The 17,130-nt window shown below is 40.0% G+C and overlaps 1 protein-coding gene across 1 annotated transcript in view; it reads right to left on the bottom strand.

The window, feature by feature from the left end:
• Positions 1 to 784: 784 nt before the first annotated feature.
• The window catches only part of Desi2 (desumoylating isopeptidase 2), a 44,387-nt gene continuing 28,041 nt past the window's right edge, over positions 785 to 17,130 (bottom strand). The window contains exons 2-5 of the mRNA XM_051186386.1: positions 13,912 to 13,984; positions 10,101 to 10,194; positions 8,865 to 9,006; positions 785 to 4,150 (exon numbers count right to left, since the gene is read on the bottom strand). Of these exons, the coding sequence (XP_051042343.1) occupies positions 3,917 to 4,150; positions 8,865 to 9,006; positions 10,101 to 10,194; positions 13,912 to 13,984 (543 nt within the window). The 3' untranslated portion in view covers positions 785 to 3,916. The remainder of the gene's footprint in view (positions 4,151 to 8,864; positions 9,007 to 10,100; positions 10,195 to 13,911; positions 13,985 to 17,130) is intronic.

Below are 17,130 nucleotides of genomic sequence, written 5' to 3'. Positions count from 1 at the left end.
TGCTGCCACTGTGAGGAAAAGCAGCTGTTTGCTACTAATTTACCTGTTAGGAAGTAAGGAAGTATAGAAAGTCATTAACCTTCCTTAGCACAGACTTCCAAAAGGTTAGAACAAGGCCAATACACATGGGTTAAATGTACAGATAATTAAAAAATGACAGGTGTTCCCTAGTATTATTGGCATTTATTTTTATTTTTTTCCTTTGTTTTTAGCAGATCTGAATCTGTTAGGAAATTATAGTAAGAGTCCTATTTGTGTTCCTGAGGTGAGAACAGCCTAGTTACAATATATCACTCTTATTTGGCAGAGTGGACAAATATGGTCTTGGTAGAGCATAAAAACTACCATTAATTTACTTGATAATACTTAATTCAAGGGGAAGAGTTTAAATTAGGGGAGGAAAACATTGAGCTAGGTACAAACAGGCTAATGGAGGTGAAGGCAAAGGTTTGGGTTAGAGGTACCAAAAAGAGGTTAATGGAAGGTAAGGAGCATGAACATGCAAGCTCCTACTTAATTGCTGAAAGGGAATCGGGAAAGCCTTCCAGTCCACCCACTCTGCTGCCACTCTCCAGAAATCATCCGGGCTGTTACTTGCCGCCTGTGCACAAGAGTAATTTTCATTTGAGTAAGGGAAGCTGTGAATACAAGAAAGACATGATACAGAAGGGACTGGCTGAGTTCCTGCAGAGCAGATGGGATTCCTGGATTTTACAAAAAACCCCTTCCCACAGCAAATACAGAACAGCATTGTCTCTTAGAGGTCAGAAAGAACTATAAAACGTTTCTTATAAAAGTAGTTTTTAATAAATCGATGTATTTCAATGTTGTAACATGATAACCCAATGCTATATCAAGGTAGCAAAAGTGAAGGTTCCTGGTGTTTTATAAACACTGTGAATGACAGTACACTTGCATTCAACTTCACAAGAAATTCTCTTCAGGTCCATGAAGATTCATTGACAGCTGTCCCACCTGTTGACAGTGGAGGTGTGTGTGTATAGATTGAGCAGACCTTGAAAGTCTAACCATGGAGCTACACTCTCAAACCATACTGACAAGAATGGCATATAATGGCAGGATGGCCAACTGCTGACAAAACTTTCAAAATTAGTCATTTAAAACAAACACAGCATATATCAAAGCTACAGGAAAAATATGATGAAGCCATAATACGATGCATGGGTTAGAGCCCTGAAGCAGTGAACGTGTTTCTACCCGTCTTGTGATAGAAGCCATGGAAACAGAGTTCTGCAGCTGTCTGTGGTGCCTAGTCTCCATTCACACACATGCTATATCAATGGACTAACCCTGGGATTCCCTGCTCTGTAAGATGCTGGTGATGGGTAGGTATGCTATTGCTGTGAGTCAGAGCAATAGTTGGCTGGAGTTCAGGCCTGGAGGTGCTCTAGGACAATCACCACCTCTACAGCTCCATGTTACACTTCTAAATCTGATGCCCCAGTGAGGGTTAAAAAACCCAAGCATAAATGAGTACCAGAAACCAGCTGTCTGATCCATTACCACTGTTACTGTTCAACCTATCAGGAGAAACGGTTTCACCTGGATACAACTACAGACGCTGCATCTGACTCCATGGACCACATGTATTCATGAACAGAGTTTTGACTTGGGATTTTCTTCTTACAAGTTCTGGTTGAGAACTCGTTGAGAATATGATTCCTTTCTTCCAAGGGCAAGAAAAACAAAATTAATTAAACCCATTCTTAATTTGCAGTAGAGAAGGTCCTCACTAAATGAGATTTTCTTTCTCCTTCAACCTCAGGTACTCTAGATTGCAAGGAATCTCATGTCCAGAATCTCATGACCTGCTAACTTTCTGGGAACTGGTGCAAGCACTGTTATTGTCCCAGAGGATCTTTCACTTCAAATGCTACAGACAGGTGTGAAAACAGCAAGTCACTTGTGTGTTGAGCTGCTGAGATCTGGGTGAGCAGTGGAGCTCTTTCTAACTATTTACCCAGACATGTCTGAGGGGCCATTTTCCCCTTGGGTCAATAGCAGATTCAAAACATTTATATCTCGATGGCTTAGAAAACACCATGATCCATGTTATTAATAATAATAAAAAAAACAAAACAAAACAAAACAAAAACCCCAAGTCAACTTCACCAAGCATTTCCTACTAACCTGGGCTTGATTGAGGGCTAGGGCTCTTCTTTAAGTGAACAATGTCTTGGAGAGCATTAGTGTTTTGTCCTAACAAGTCTCATTTTCAGACCTGAACCAAGTCAACTCTTTGTAAAGACCGTGTCTTGTTTCACGGTTCCTGAAACAAATGCTCTGGCCCCCATGGAGCGGAATAACTTACAACTGCTTTCCTCTCTGGAAACAGAACAGTCAAATAGCACAAAGTGGCTTCATTTTCCTCAGGCCAGTGTTTATAACCCAAGGTTTACTTTCCCTAAAGAGGGTGTGCTTACGTTAAGTATCAATCAAAATCAGCTCATGGAAATTAAAGATGTAATTTACTTAAAGATATGTATCCTCACAAAATAACTGTGACTTTCATACTAAAGCTGCAGTCAGTACCTTGGATGTTTCCATGCTGCACCCACTACTTTACACAGGACACTCACTCTTAAGGCAGAACATTGATTGTGACATGTAATGATTGGTTCTTACATCCAAGGGTCAACTGGGGGTAGACTCTAGCAGACAACTTCCTTACTAAAGACAACTTAGCTGTAACGACAACTTCATTCCTAAGATTGTTATGTAAGAGACACACATTTGAGAGAACATAGAAAGATGAATCAGACACACAAAAATATGATTTTCCAACGAGAGATCAATGAAAATAGAATTTCTATTATGAGGTGAAACTACTCTCATCATGAACTAATAAAGTCCAACACGCCATTTCTGATATGGTATACAGAAAGTACTAAACATTAAAGAATTACCTTTGGGGGAGGGTGTTTCTTTAGACTCTAGTTTTTCAATGTCTAGTATAAAAGGTAGCCTGGCCAGTTAAAAAAACAGTTTACTATCAGGCCATACTGCTGCTCAGGAAGCTAGGTTAGGATACTCCCACCCCACCAAAAACATCCTGTGCAGGGAGTTTAGTATGTATTAAAATAAAAGTGAAGCCCCTGCCTCAACACATGTGCAAAAACACCGTCAGTTATGAGTATCTTCCATGAAAACATCTTCATTATAGAATTGAACATCAAGCCTGGCAGATACAACAGTACCACCCTGCTGAGGTGGGCATTATTTGGGATGAAACCAGGGGCTCCACGGGCACCTAGGGAAATGTGCTACTCAGAATGGAAGGGGGTAAAAGAGGAATTGACTCAGGGCCCTGAGCCCTCGGGCTGTGTGTGCTCCTTCATGTCAAGCCAGTTTGGATCCCTGTATCTGGGCGCCAAAAATGGGAAATCTAACACACGGCTCTTAAGCAGATGATGGGGACTGTAGCTGTGTAAGTACTTCTCCATGTGCCCACTTTTTATGATGTAGCTCTGGCGATTTTCAGGGTGTGTACAAAGATGACCTGCCTAATTTTTGAAGATGAAGGTTTTCTTCTTTCATGGTGGCAGAAGTCCATGCAAGATTTGTAAACAGTGATACAAAATACTGTAAACGTAATTAAACAGAGCTCATATAAAACACAGGAAGTGAATCCAAATTTACAAGTGGATTAAAAAAAAAAAAAAAAAGAGGGCAGCTTCATATAAAGTTTTCCCTCCTGCGCCAAGTGATTTTTCTTTTTTCTTTTTTTTTTTTGTTTTTGTTTTTGATTATAAATATAATCCTGAGCTGAAAAACTGGGATTTGGGGGAGAGCCATCTTTGCATACAAAATATCCAAAGGACATTTACTCTATTTTCTTTTCTCTAGTACTATTCAACTGCCAGAGACAGTTCTGAAGGTGTGACTTTGGAGATGCTCATAATTTAGTGTGACGCCCAGTTCTGGCACCAGTTGCAGCACTTGCCATGGCTGCGGACGCGGCTGCATCCTCTGCTTCTTCCAGTTCATCCTGGAGCTCTTGGCTGACACTAGACTGCAGTGCAGCAGGAGTGAGCCACTCTTTTGGGAGGCAACTCTGTAGAAAGGGTATACAGGAGCTGAAGTAAGCCAGTCGGTTGATCCAGCGAGGAATCTCTTTCCCACAAAGAATCTAAGGAGGAGAGATCTCTGTGTTAGGGAGGAGAGATTAATGCAGACTGTTTTGCTAAGGAGTGGATGGCTATAGAGAAAATACAGTACAGTCAGCTTATGGTACTGCCACTCTAGGATGCTGACAAATAAGCAGTGACTTAACTCAGGAGCCCGGACCCTCCTGCAACCCCTTTAACTTTCTTTCAGCTGGCATTTTTTTTTTTTTTTTTTTCAAATAACTGTGAAATCAAGCTAATTCTGCTTGGCTTCTGTCTGTCGTGGATCCTTGAACTACTTTGAAAAACATAAAATTACTTTGAACAGTATACAGAAGAAAAAGGCTTGTTAGTTCAAGGTGTTATTAGAGTAAGAGAAGCCTCTTAGATATTCTTGTCAAATCTTCCCAAGTTCTTTTGTACTCTCTTGCAGTTTCTACATCCCACTTTTCCCTGGGCAAAGGCATAGAATGGGTCATTCAACTATGACCCATTTGTTTCAAGGATGCTCAGATGGTTCAGAAAGAAGTGCCCCAAATGAAGACTAGCTCCATGACACACTGGCAGAGGAACTGTTATGGTGGAGGTGCCACCCAAACCCCCATCATCTCCCTCCAAACCCTGCTGCATCTCAGAAAGCCCTCCCCCAGAAATGCCCAAGACCACTCCCAGGGTATTTAAATTGCCCCACCCCCAGAAAATAGACAAGTGGTTTTCCAGTTTCTCTTTCCCAACTCCTCTCTTGGGGGGGGGGGGCTGAAAGGCCATCCGGGAGCGTTGTATTCATTAAACACGGGCTTTTTCTAATTCAGTTTGATTTGGTCTGACTTGGACTGCTGCATTGGTAGAGAGGCTTATTGGGGTATAGAAACTTTTCAGGGACTAGGGTCAGAACAAGGCATGGAGGCCTGGCTAGGCTTCAGCCTAGAGACTTTAGTAGGTAGAAGTAGGTGTCAGCTGGGATCCTTCTTGACTGATGACCTGCAGCGTTTCTCTGCCTACTTCTCATTCTTAAGAGTCCGTAGGTAGTGTGAAGCAGCTCAGAATAATGCTGACTTTACCCTGTATCATCTTGGTTCTCATTAAAAAAAAAAAAAAAACAAAAAACTAGGCTCAACTGAATCTATGCTAGTTTCAGATCATGGGATCTGAAGCTAGTATCTTAAATATCTGCAAATATTAGGTTAATGACTTTGGAAAAAGGCTTCCAACTTTCTTACACTAAAGAGATAGTTAACATTTAGAAAGCTGGTAGCTGTGCAACACGTTCCCCTAAGGCTTCAGCAGCATTCCTTAATCTCTTTTCTATCTTAGCTAAAAGGAAAATGAGGTGGCTTCTTTATGGACAGGTAGTGTGTTGTGACCATTTTTGACTACCCAGCATCTATCATAGTGCCTAAGAGCAGAGTGAGGCAGATGGATACTTAAATATGTTTAAAGAATATATACGTGGACAAGACTTGGGAGAAAGCTGAGCAATGAACTTACTAGATACCGTTCCCATTTGTCTATGTACTAGCAAACATTGTTTTATATTTGAGATAGACCCAGGAGTATCTGCATAGCGATTAACCACATAAGAAGTAGTTAAGAAAACTTAGGTTAACATGACAGACACTGCTGCCCATTTCACATTCTCTTTCTCAAATTCTGGTTCTATTCAGCAATCTGTTCTCCTCCACATACCTTTGTGTTTCAGGGAAGCTGACTTCACCCGAGTTTTTGGAGTTGGGGAGACAGATCAACATAAAACAGAGTTTGTAATATCCAGCCACCTGCATCCATAGATATGAGTTTTGCTGGAATATAATCATGTCTATTTAATTATGGCTTATGGCTCTTGGTTACAATGAGAAGAGGCAGAGCTAAGGTAATGAATAGTTCACAAGCCTAAAGCATCCATTACCTGTCTCTTTCATAAAAAGTTTAACAATTCTTGGGTTTATGTTTGATTTAAAAAAAAAAAAAAAAAAAACTTCTGTATAAGCGCATCTGTATGCCATGTGTCCAGAAGAGGGCTTCACATCCCTAAAACTGGATTGTAAATTACCATGTGGGTGCTGGGAAATGAACTTGGGTCCCCTGGAAGAGCACTTACTGTTAGTAACTGCTAAGTCATCTTTCCAACAATTGGGACCATGTTTTGAAAACCTTGAGTCAAAACCTATTAGTAGGTTATTCAGCATTGTAACCAGATTTTTTTTTTTCTTTTTAAATGAAATAGACCACTAATAGTGAGGTAACCGTGAAACTTATCTTCTCTACGTTTGTGTTAACGGGGACATGGGGACATAATATTTTTTTACTATGGCTACTTACCAAATAGTATTTGGTTTATATGGTGTGAAGGGTAATGCTGTCAACTGGACCAACCACCAAAAAGATAAGCCTCTAGGCAGGTCTGTGTGGGATTACTTAGGTTAGATCACCAAAGTGAGGAGACATACTCTAAATGAGGACAGCACCATTCATGGGCAGGGGACCCAGATAGTACACAAAAAGGATAAAGGAAACTCAGCACCAGATTTATCATTCTGCTTCCTGACTATAGATGCAGAGAAGGCACGGCTCCTGATGCCATGATGAATTTCCCTTTAACTCTACCTTGTTTTATTTTTTTTTTTTTAACTTTTCTTCCCCAACTCTCTCCCTCTGTCTTTGAAATTTATTTATTCTTATTTCATGCACATTGGTATTTTGCCTATATGTGTATCTGTGAGGGTGTTAGATCCCCTAGAATTGGAGTTACAGACATTGTGCGCTGTCACGTACATGCTGGAAATTGAGCCCAGGTCTTCTGGAAGCTCTTCCAGTGTGTTTGTTGTACATACATATGTTACTATACATATACCATGATATGTGTGGTTAGAGTAACTTTTCGGAGTCAGTTGCCAGACTTTGTGGCAAACCCCTTTACCTACTGAGCCATCTTGCTGGTCCTTAAGGTTGCCTTTGTGAGGAATTTTGTCACACCAATAAGACAAGTAATGTATATATAAAAAAAAAAAAAAAAATCAGGATCAGGAGTGGGTCTGCTGCTCAGATAAACCTGTGGAACTGGTTTATGGGAGGAATACTGAAGACTTTGGAAGTTTGGGCTAGAAAAGGCCTTGAACACTGTAAGTGTTCACTGTAAGTGAACACAGAGAAATGTTGGCAGTGTAGTCCCAGCTTACGAAGTTTTAGAGGGGAACACAGACTTATCAATACACAGGCTAGGAGCCATTCACATGATATCTTGGCAAAGGATTTGGCTGCATTTTACCCATGTCATGAGAACATGAGTGAAGTCAAATACAAGAATAATGGACTAACTAGTTTGATGGAAGAAATTTCAGGACTTTCTGCTGTCATCTAGCTCTATAGTGAGAGACAACTGTGTGAATCATGTCTTATACTATGCTTTCAAAAAGCTGCTGAGGGCAGGACTGTATGGCAGGACTGGAGCTCCTGACAGGCCAGCCTGTGTGATGCTGCGAAGTTAAACCCTAGTTTGAAATGGGGACCCCAGTTAGAATCATGGATAGCTGCACACACAAGGGGAAGTGGTACAAGAGACAGTGTGTGGGATAAGCGAGGAGCAGAGCCTGGGGAGTGGCGCTATCCAAGCCCAATGCCCATATGGAGCTATGGGATTATTTTCCTCCCTAGCTTCTGTCTTGCTTTGCTATGCCCCATTTCTCCCTTCTTAAAACAGGATGTTTACTTTTAGCCAATGTATGCTGGAAGCAGGTAACTTGCTTTTATGTGAGAAGGGCTCACAGAGATTAGTTACAACCTCCCCCTACCAAGGTTTCTTGATACAGCCTGGCTATCCTCATAGAGGCTGAGTTCTAGGTGGAGGCAGGTTTACAGAGTGAGTTCCAGAGATACCTACAAAAACCCTGTCCAAAAAGCCTCAGCAGCTAAGAGGTGCCTCCCCCCACCCCCCAGGGCTTCTCCGTGTAGCCCTGGGTATCCTTGAACTAGCAGAGATCCACCTGCCTCTGCCTCCCTAGTGCTGGAATTAAAGGTATATACCACCGCTGCCCAGCACTAATAGTTTTTGGTTTTTCTCTGTGTAACAGTCCTGGTTGCTCGGGCACTCACTCTGTAGACCAGGCTGGCCTGGAGTGCTGGGCCTAAAGGTGTGCACCACTGTTGCTCAGCTGTCAAGTTTCTTAACCTTTATTTTTAAAAGTTAAGTGTTTCAGTTTGTTATAGTTTGAATCTTGAACATTCCCCCAAGGTTCATGTATTAAGTGTGGTTGCTAGCAAAGTATAGAACTTTGAAGGGGCAGGGTCTAGGGGAAGGAAGTGTGGCTGGGGTAGTGGGAATGCACTTGAAGGGATACTGGGCACCAGCTCCTTCCCACTTCTCTGTCAGTGACACGTTAAGCTGCTCTGTTATTCTGTGTGGTTCCCACTAAGACATACTGTGCCTAGGCCCCAACCAACAGCAATCCATTATGAATGGAAAATGTTTATTCTTATGCATTTGTCACAGTTATAAAGAACACAAGGATGCAATCAAGTGAGTAAGAGGCAATTATGTGTAGTCAGTCTACCCACAAAAGAACGGACAGAATCACCACTTAAAACTTTGCTGACTCTAAAACTGCCACATTGGATAAAGAAATAAATTTTATGCATATGAAGGAAGAATCAGGGAGAAAACACCAAGGTTGAATACAGTGACAGAGAAAGTACACCAGGAAAGTGTTATCTGCAGAACTTGTAGAACGAAACTGAATTTACCTCTGACAAAGCTGAAGAAAAGTGATTGCAGTTTTTGTGCATCAAATGATAGGCATTGCCTTTATACTCTTTTCCCAGTTCTTCTACAATTTTTTCTATATCATCTTCTAAAAAGTCCGTACTCCCTAAAACAACAGCTTCTCTTAAAGAACAAAAAACAAAATAAAGCAGTTTCAATCAGGTCATTTATAATAAGCATTACTAAATACTTGCTTATTTCCAGGTATATTGCTATAAATAAATCAGGGCTAACATTCAAACTAAAGGTAAATGAGATACTTAGAAATTTCAATGATTTTAGTTTCTATTTTGCTTTATGAGACATATTCATTAATAGAGAATCAAATTCCAACTAAAAGTACCCCTGATAAATACACATAGCAAAGAGCCATGAAACTTAAAATTTAAAATACATTATCCACAATATCAAATAAAAACACTTCAATATATTTCCTGGAAAATGTATCAGTTATTACTCAACAAAAGGCAGAATTTTAGCTATAAGCTAGTTATAAAAGATAGCTGAAAGTTATTAGAAATCATCTTATCAGGCATAAATGGAGATTTAGGGTCATTAGTGCTGAGTATGAGAGCTATGCACTCAGAAGTGTTGTAGCCCTGTTCTTCTGGGCACAATAACTATTACAGACCCAGAAGTTTCATAAAGCTTCTTGAAATAAAGACTCTAAATATCATGGTAGATGTAACAAGTAAGGAATAAAAAAACTGACTAACAAAGGGTAGAGTCAAGAGACACCAGCTTGGTTTAGAGCTACTGCTGTACTGATATTATTTATCAGCAACAGTTTCCAGGTTAATCAGTTATTTTGAATTTACAAGTGTTTCTTTCTTTGAGAAAATGAAGAGATTTTTATATTAGGTAATGGTAAAAAAATTCCACCCTGTCCACTTTCCCTCTGAAATAGGGAGACTAGGCAGGAGATCACTAGTGAGTTTCCTGAGGCAGAATGTCAGATAAGCAAAAACAACTATATTTGAGAAGCAGACAGAAAGCAACTTAAGAACAAAAAGCAAAGACAGGTTATTTCACACATTATTTGATTTTCCATCCTTACCTAAAAACTTAATTCAATTTAAATTAAAAATAAAGTGTTAGTCACTAAGCCAAAATTTAAAACTATTTTAACTTTTTAATCTACAAGATGAATTCTTTATACCTGCAAAACAAGCTCTGACACCTACAACAGTGTGATAGAAATTACCCTTCCTACTTACTTAAACTTAAATGTTTCTCCTAATTCAGAAGCATTTCCTGGGGAAATTTCAAATATTCCAGAAAAAGGATAAGGATGGCCTCCATAAGCAAATTCTGAAAAGACAAAAGTCAAAATTTTTAGTATGTGTTGCATGAAATGTAATCAGAATGCTGAACCAGCTTTAAAATACCACAAACATAATGCCATCTGAATATTTCTCAGCTTACAAAGTACCCTTTGCAAGGTCCTGTTTGGGGATTACCAGTACGGAATACCTGTTTTTAAAAGCTCTGAAGTGGTAACAGTCACAGACACTCCGAAACTCTGCACCTACTCCAGCTGGAGATTGACCAGTATTCAAAAGTGAGCAGTCTCTGTTGCACCAGCATACTATGAGACCAGCAGTTCAGGACTTGGCCGCTTTTGAAGCTTGTGTGTCTAATGAGAGTGAGTCTTCACAGTCTCCGAGATGAGCTGTTTTGCTTTGGTGTGCTTTGCCATCAAGCTGCATGCATCCACACCTGCCTGAAGACTCCTGATTTACACTAGATTAGGAGTGAAAACACCACTGTACCATGGTGGCATATGTCTGTAATCTTAGCACTCAGAGGGCAGGTGGATCATGAGTTTTAGGTTACACTGGGCTATTCCTAGTGAGTTCCAGGCAGGTCTGAACTATATATGAATTGAGACCCTGTCTGAAACAAAAACCTAAAACACTGTAAAATAACATTTAAACACATAGCCACCCTCATAATCTTCAGGGCAATTTTGTAGCTAGGAAAGCACTATTTTTACATTCTCCTAGTAAATGTATTTCCAGCTATATGCTCTCATCTACAACAAAAATGCAGATGGCTTCAAGTTAGGAAAGAACCAGGACTTCTGGCTTCATTTCTGGCATCTCATTTAGATATTAAGTTATAAAGTATTAGTAGACATAAGCAATCCCAAATAAATGCTTAAGTAAGTTCTATCACTTAAGATTTATTAAATAACAAGGAAGGATGGTGCTTGCCTACAATCTCAGTGCTAGAGAGGTAGAGGCAGGAAGATCACTTATAAGCTTGAGGGCAGCTTGGTCGATACTGTGAGTTCCAGATCAGCAGGGCTCTATATCAAAATGATTAAATAAATGATGAAGTAAACGAACATATTTGTTATATATACAGTCTTAAGTTTTGAGACAAAGCACAGAAAAGAACATGGCATCTGAGGCTTAGTTTTTCTCAATTAAATTTTATTTGGATGTGTTTGTATCTAGGTATATTTGCGACCATGCCTGTAGAGGTCAGAAGAAGACAATGGATTCCCTGGAGTTAGAGACACAGTTATTAGCTCTAGTCTCCCTATATCCACACCCAACAGAGCTGAAACAGCAGGAAGTACTCTTAACCACTGAGCTCCAAGGTTATCTTTTCCGTCACAGATTCTGTAGAAATTTTTGAAAAAACGATGTAGATGAGGGTGTTTAACACTTAATTTTGAAATATAAACATTTTTTAACAAAGAAAGGCTTGGTCAGTTACCCTAAACTGATCTGATTAACTAACTATGCAGCCTAGGCTAGCTTTGAACTCACAATTCTCCAGTCTCTGCTCCCTAACTGCTGAGATTATAGGTGTCCACTTCCTAAATTTTTCTTTGTCTATCTGGTCTTGAGGTAGGGTCTCATTCTGGCCTCAAACTCATAATACTCTTATTTTAGCTTCCTAAGCACTGGGATACAACCATATATATATATATATATACCACCATGCCCACTCTTCTTTGAGATTCAGTAAATTGGCCAGGTGGTGGTAGCACACGCCTTTAATCCCAGCACTCAGGAGGCAGAGGCAGCTGGATCTCTGTGAGTTTGAGGCCAGCCTGGCTTACAGCTTAAGTTCCAGGACAGCTTCCAAAGCTACAGAGAAACCCTGTATCAACACCCCCCCCCAAAAAAAAAGATTCAGTAAATTGTCCTATATATTTTTTATTAAAATACTGTATATATCAAGATTAGATTTGGGAAAAATTCATTGTCCTGGAACTAGCTCTGTAGACCAGGCTGGCCTTGAACTCAGAGATCCACCTGCCTCTGCCTCCTGAGTGCTGGAACTAAAGGGCAGTGCTGCCACCACCTCCTGGTTTTATACTTGGATTAAAAAAAAAAAATTATTTATTTATGTTATGTATGAGTGCTCTGCATGTATACCTGCACACGACAAGAGAGCATCAGATCCTATTATAGATGATTGTGAGCCACTATGAAGTTGCTGGGAACTGAACTCAAGACTTCTGGAAGAGCAGCCACTGCTGAGCCATCTCTTCAGACTCACATGGATTCTGACCTTCTTAGGTATAGTAATGGGAGACACAGGTCCTTTTAGTTTTTATTTTTTGTACAAGAAACAATTATAATTTCTCTGAGTTTCCAAGAACATGTTTTGACCCATGCTTTTGTTTTTAATATTATTTTATGAAGGGCAGTAAAAATTGTGCAGGTAATAGAGCACTGGACTAGCATATAAGAATATTTGGGCTCAAATTCTAGTTCTGTTAGTTATTATTAACAGTGTGAATGATGACATGTTAGAGCTTTAATTTCTTTTTCTAAAAGAAAAATGCTACATTCTCTTACATTACAGCATGATCAATGGTTCCAAAGTTCACAGTACTATGAAAACCATAACACACTATTCAAATTTAACCAAAAAGGAGTAACACAACTTAGGCAAAAGGCCAGAGAGGACACCCATGGCCTATAATTTCATCCACTGTGTTACCTTAATTATTGAAAATTCCAGCTGAAGCTCCTTATTGTTTCCTGGGGTTAGCAAGTAAAAGTAAAGCTTAAATGACAAATCTTTATAGCCAAGATTTAACATGCTAAATTGTAGCTAGAAGCAGCTAAGAAAAAAAAGGGGATACGGTGCTAGGGACAAAGCCCAGAGGTACTGTACCTGCTTAGCAAGTCTGGGGCCTTGGATTTAATTATCAGCACCTCTCCACCCAAACACAAAGACAACAGAAACACTATATTGAAGTATTTAAGTAAGTGGAGTTTTTCCTTTAAATTAGTGAATAGTTAGGCAGGTAGTTTACCCTGGGTAAATCGCATAATATATTCGAGGAGGTTACAAAGACTGCCCAGCTTATGCAAATGCAGGAACTTCTGCTAAAAGGCAAGCTTATTATTCATGTTTATGTATCACTCCAACTAAGCAAAATGCTAGATGTTACTAAAGGCAAGATTGCTTAGCATATTCTTTATTGATACTCACAGGTCTGCAAAACCCAATGTTCTACTGAAACTCCCTAAGGAAATTGGTATTTCAAATTTGACACTTTCTACCACTAACCAAAATGATTATTTTTATGTAGTTTTTCAAAGTATAAAAGTTTCTTAGAAACTCTTATACATATTAGAGAAAAACAATCATGGTTTAACAACTTTAGAAAGAAGGGCTTGGGTTTTTGAGACAGGGTCTCATTTGTAGCTCTGGTTGTCCTGGAACTCACTCTGTAGACCAGGTTGACCTCAAACTCAGAGATCTGTCTGTCTCTGTGAGACAGGATAAAAGGTGTTTGTCACCAAACCTGGCTAAGAAAATGTTTTAGAAGACATAGTAATTAGAAAAAAGGACAATAAAATGATTGTACTCTCATATATTTGACCACAGACATTTTTTCAAACGCAGTATAAACTAATGTGTTTTATTCTACTTTCTGCAATAACATGTAAGTCACTTAAAAGAAAAGGACAAAGAAAAAGACCTAACATTATGTGTACTTTCTTTAACTGGCAGAATCCTCAGAAAGCATATTTAAACTATGTTCACACATACCTCTGCCATACACTTCAATTCCAGAATGAAAAACTCCAATTCCAATAGATGAGGTGTATTCATTCATCCAGTACTAAGGAGAGAAAAAAACAACTTTTGAATATCCATTTATTTATAGCCTAACTCTACAGGTCAGGTAGAATACAAATCCAGTTCTTGCTGTTTTCCCTTACAATGCTGAAACTCTACTGAGAGTAGCCTAGTGTGCTCTCCCACTTCTAATCTGGAAGGCCTTTCTATGTCTAGACAAATGTTTCAACTTAAGTCCAACACACTACTTAAGGTTTAGCACATAATACATGAAATTTAAATAAAGTTTAATCTAAAATTGGATCTGGTTGGTAACAAACATTGACATAAAAGTGCCATTAGTGATAAAATAGCACACATAGAGGGGGTCATGGTGGCACATTCCTTTAATCTCAGCACTTGGGAGGAGAGGCAGGTGGGGTCTCTATGAGTTCAAGGCCAGCCTAGTCACAGAGTGAGTTCCAGGCCACCCGGAGCTACACAGTGAGACCCTATCCCCAAAACAAAAAGCACCACATATAGATGTGCATGTCTAGCTAGTTTCCTATCTAACCTACACTTCTTTTATATTCTAGTGAGTTGTCTGGAAGTGGGGATAGTTTATTCTTTTTCAACATTTATGGCTTGTGTTTTATCCCAATGAAGCCTGAAGTCTAAAACTCCGAATAAGCAGTATGAAGCACAGAGGAGCACTGAGGAAGGTAGGAACAATTGTCCTGCAATCAGCATGAAGACCAAGTTCCTAGAGCAGGTAGTCAGTATATGAAACGGATCTACAGGAACAATGGCATTCCCTCAGATACAAAGTTGGACTGAGTAGGGGAGGGAGAATGAAAATCTAAGAATGTGGAAGGAGAAAGGAGATGTATATTAATAGTATGATATGAAACTACAGGGAATAACTATGACAGGGGTTAAAAGGGTAGGTTAGAGAGGCTTAAGCCTAGAAAGAGGTACATGAGTTAACAGTGCATTAAAGAAATACCTAGGCAATAACTCCAAGTATTATAAACCTACAGGACTTCTCTTGAGTCAAATGATTGATAACTTCCTTAATTTTAATTATTATTTTGCATCTGTGGTGCAGGTGATACTGTGGAATATTATTTTATCTGTGTAAAGATGTGTTAAATTTGTTTATGATGAGGAATACTCCTTTAACTATTACATTTGTTTACACTGCATTTGTTTAATGCTGTAAGGATGTGTGTTTAATTATGTAAAGATGTGTTGCATTTGTTTCACCTTGCCTGCCTAAGGCACCTGATTGGTCTAATAAATAGCTAAATGGACAGTATCTAGGCAGGAGAGGATAGGTAAGGCTGGCAGGAAGAGAGAACAAAAAGAATGAGAGGAGAAGAGAATGGGGGAGAAAAAGAGTGGCACACCTGGTACACGAAGCCAGGCAGCCACCAATCAGACATGAGCAGTGAAAGTAAGATATACAGAAGGAAGAAAGGTAAAAAGCCCCCAGGCAAAAGGTAGATAAAGAGAAACAGGTTAATTTAAAATTAAAAGAGCTAGACAGAAACAAGTGTAAGCTAGGCAGAGCATTCACAACTAATAAGAGCTGGACATTAGTGGCATAGGCCTTTAATCCCAGCACTCCAGAGGCAGATGGATCTTTTGTGAGTTCAAGTCCAGCCTGGTTTCCAGTACAGGCTCCAAAGCAACACTGTCTTGAAACACAAAAACCAAAACCAAACAAAGTATCTGTGTCATGATTTGGGAGCTGGTTGGTGGTCCAAAAGAAAAAGCCAGTTATAATTTAGTATATTCCTCTTCATGTATACACATATGCATGCCAAGATCAGATGTCAATACTGTCTTTCTCAATTGGTTCTCCATTTTATTTTATTCAATTCTATTTTAAGACGGGTCTCTCACTCAACCTAGAGTTTACTGACTAGTTCATCAGCAAGTTTTGGACACTCTTCTTGGCACTGGAGTCAGACATGACTCCTGGGTTTTTCCTTGGGTGCTGAGGATTCCAATTCAGGTCCGCATGCTGTGCAGCAAGTATTTTATCACCTGAACCACTGCTGGCTAGTTTTATGTCAACATGACACAATCTGGAGTTACTAGAGAGGATGGAGCCTCAATTAAGAAAATGCCTCAGTAAGAGCAGGCTAAAGGCAGGCCTATAGAGCATTTAGTAATTGATGTGGAAGGGTCCAGGCTATTGTGGGTGGTACCAACCCTGGGCTGTTGGTCCTAGGTTATATAAGAAAGCAGGGTGAGCAAGCTATGATGAACAAGCTAGTAAGCAGCACACTGCCCCTCCCTCCATGGCCTTTCTATCAGCTCCTGCCTCCAGATTACTGACTTCCTTCATTGATGAACTATAATGTTGAAGTGTAAGCCATATAAATCCTTTTCTCTCCAACTTGCTTTTGGTCATGGTGTTTGTCACAGCAATGGAAACCTAACTAAGACAAATATTGATTCCAGGACAGTGAGGCAATGCTGTGAGTCCTGACCCTGTTGTTTTAGGAGGATTGCAGAAGGACTTTGGAACTTTGGTCTAGAAGAGCCACTTACTATTTAGAGATCTGTGGCTGTTGTGTTGCAGCTTTGAAGATAAGAATGTTCAGAGTAATGCAATAATGGAGGCCTGGCTTGTAAAGTTTCACAGGCCATTTTCATGAAAAATCTGTGGTCGACAGTCTGCTGGAGCTAATGAATCAGCTGTGATTAGCAAGAGTCTAGAACCATTGAAGAAAAGTTTTAGTAAAAATTGGAGACAGCTGATGCTTGTTAGCTGACGCTGAGAACTTATGATGATTAAAAAGAGACCAGCATCACTGAAGTGAAATCTTCTGGGAAGGGTTTCTTCAGGGTCAGCACACAGAAGCTGTGTTCCAGAGGTGGCCAAGGTTGTACCTTGCACTGGCAGCTGAACTTGGCAGTGTAAGAGTCACCCAGGTGGTGCTAGGTTTGAGGCCTGAAGTCATGGAGAGCAGCCGAGGCTTGGTGCTGTGAGAGGTCAGGAGAGTCCATTGGTGGAGAATCAGCCTCAGCAGCAGCAGAAGACCCCAGCTTTCTGGAGTACCATGGGATGTCCATGGGATGACCACCAACAACAGGAGCAGCAGTGGAGTGGAGCCTGGAAGACAGCTGTGTGTGCTGCAGAGGGTGTGGCTGGGGAAGAGACCCTAGCCCTTCGGAGGAGCCCAGAAGACTGTGATT

This window comes from Phodopus roborovskii, unplaced genomic scaffold, assembly GCF_943737965.1.
Source record: "Phodopus roborovskii unplaced genomic scaffold, PHOROB, whole genome shotgun sequence".
Classification (NCBI taxonomy): Eukaryota; Metazoa; Chordata; class Mammalia; order Rodentia; family Cricetidae; genus Phodopus; species Phodopus roborovskii.
Note: the sequence above shows the minus strand (reverse complement) of the source record. Positions and strands in the feature narration are given on the sequence as shown.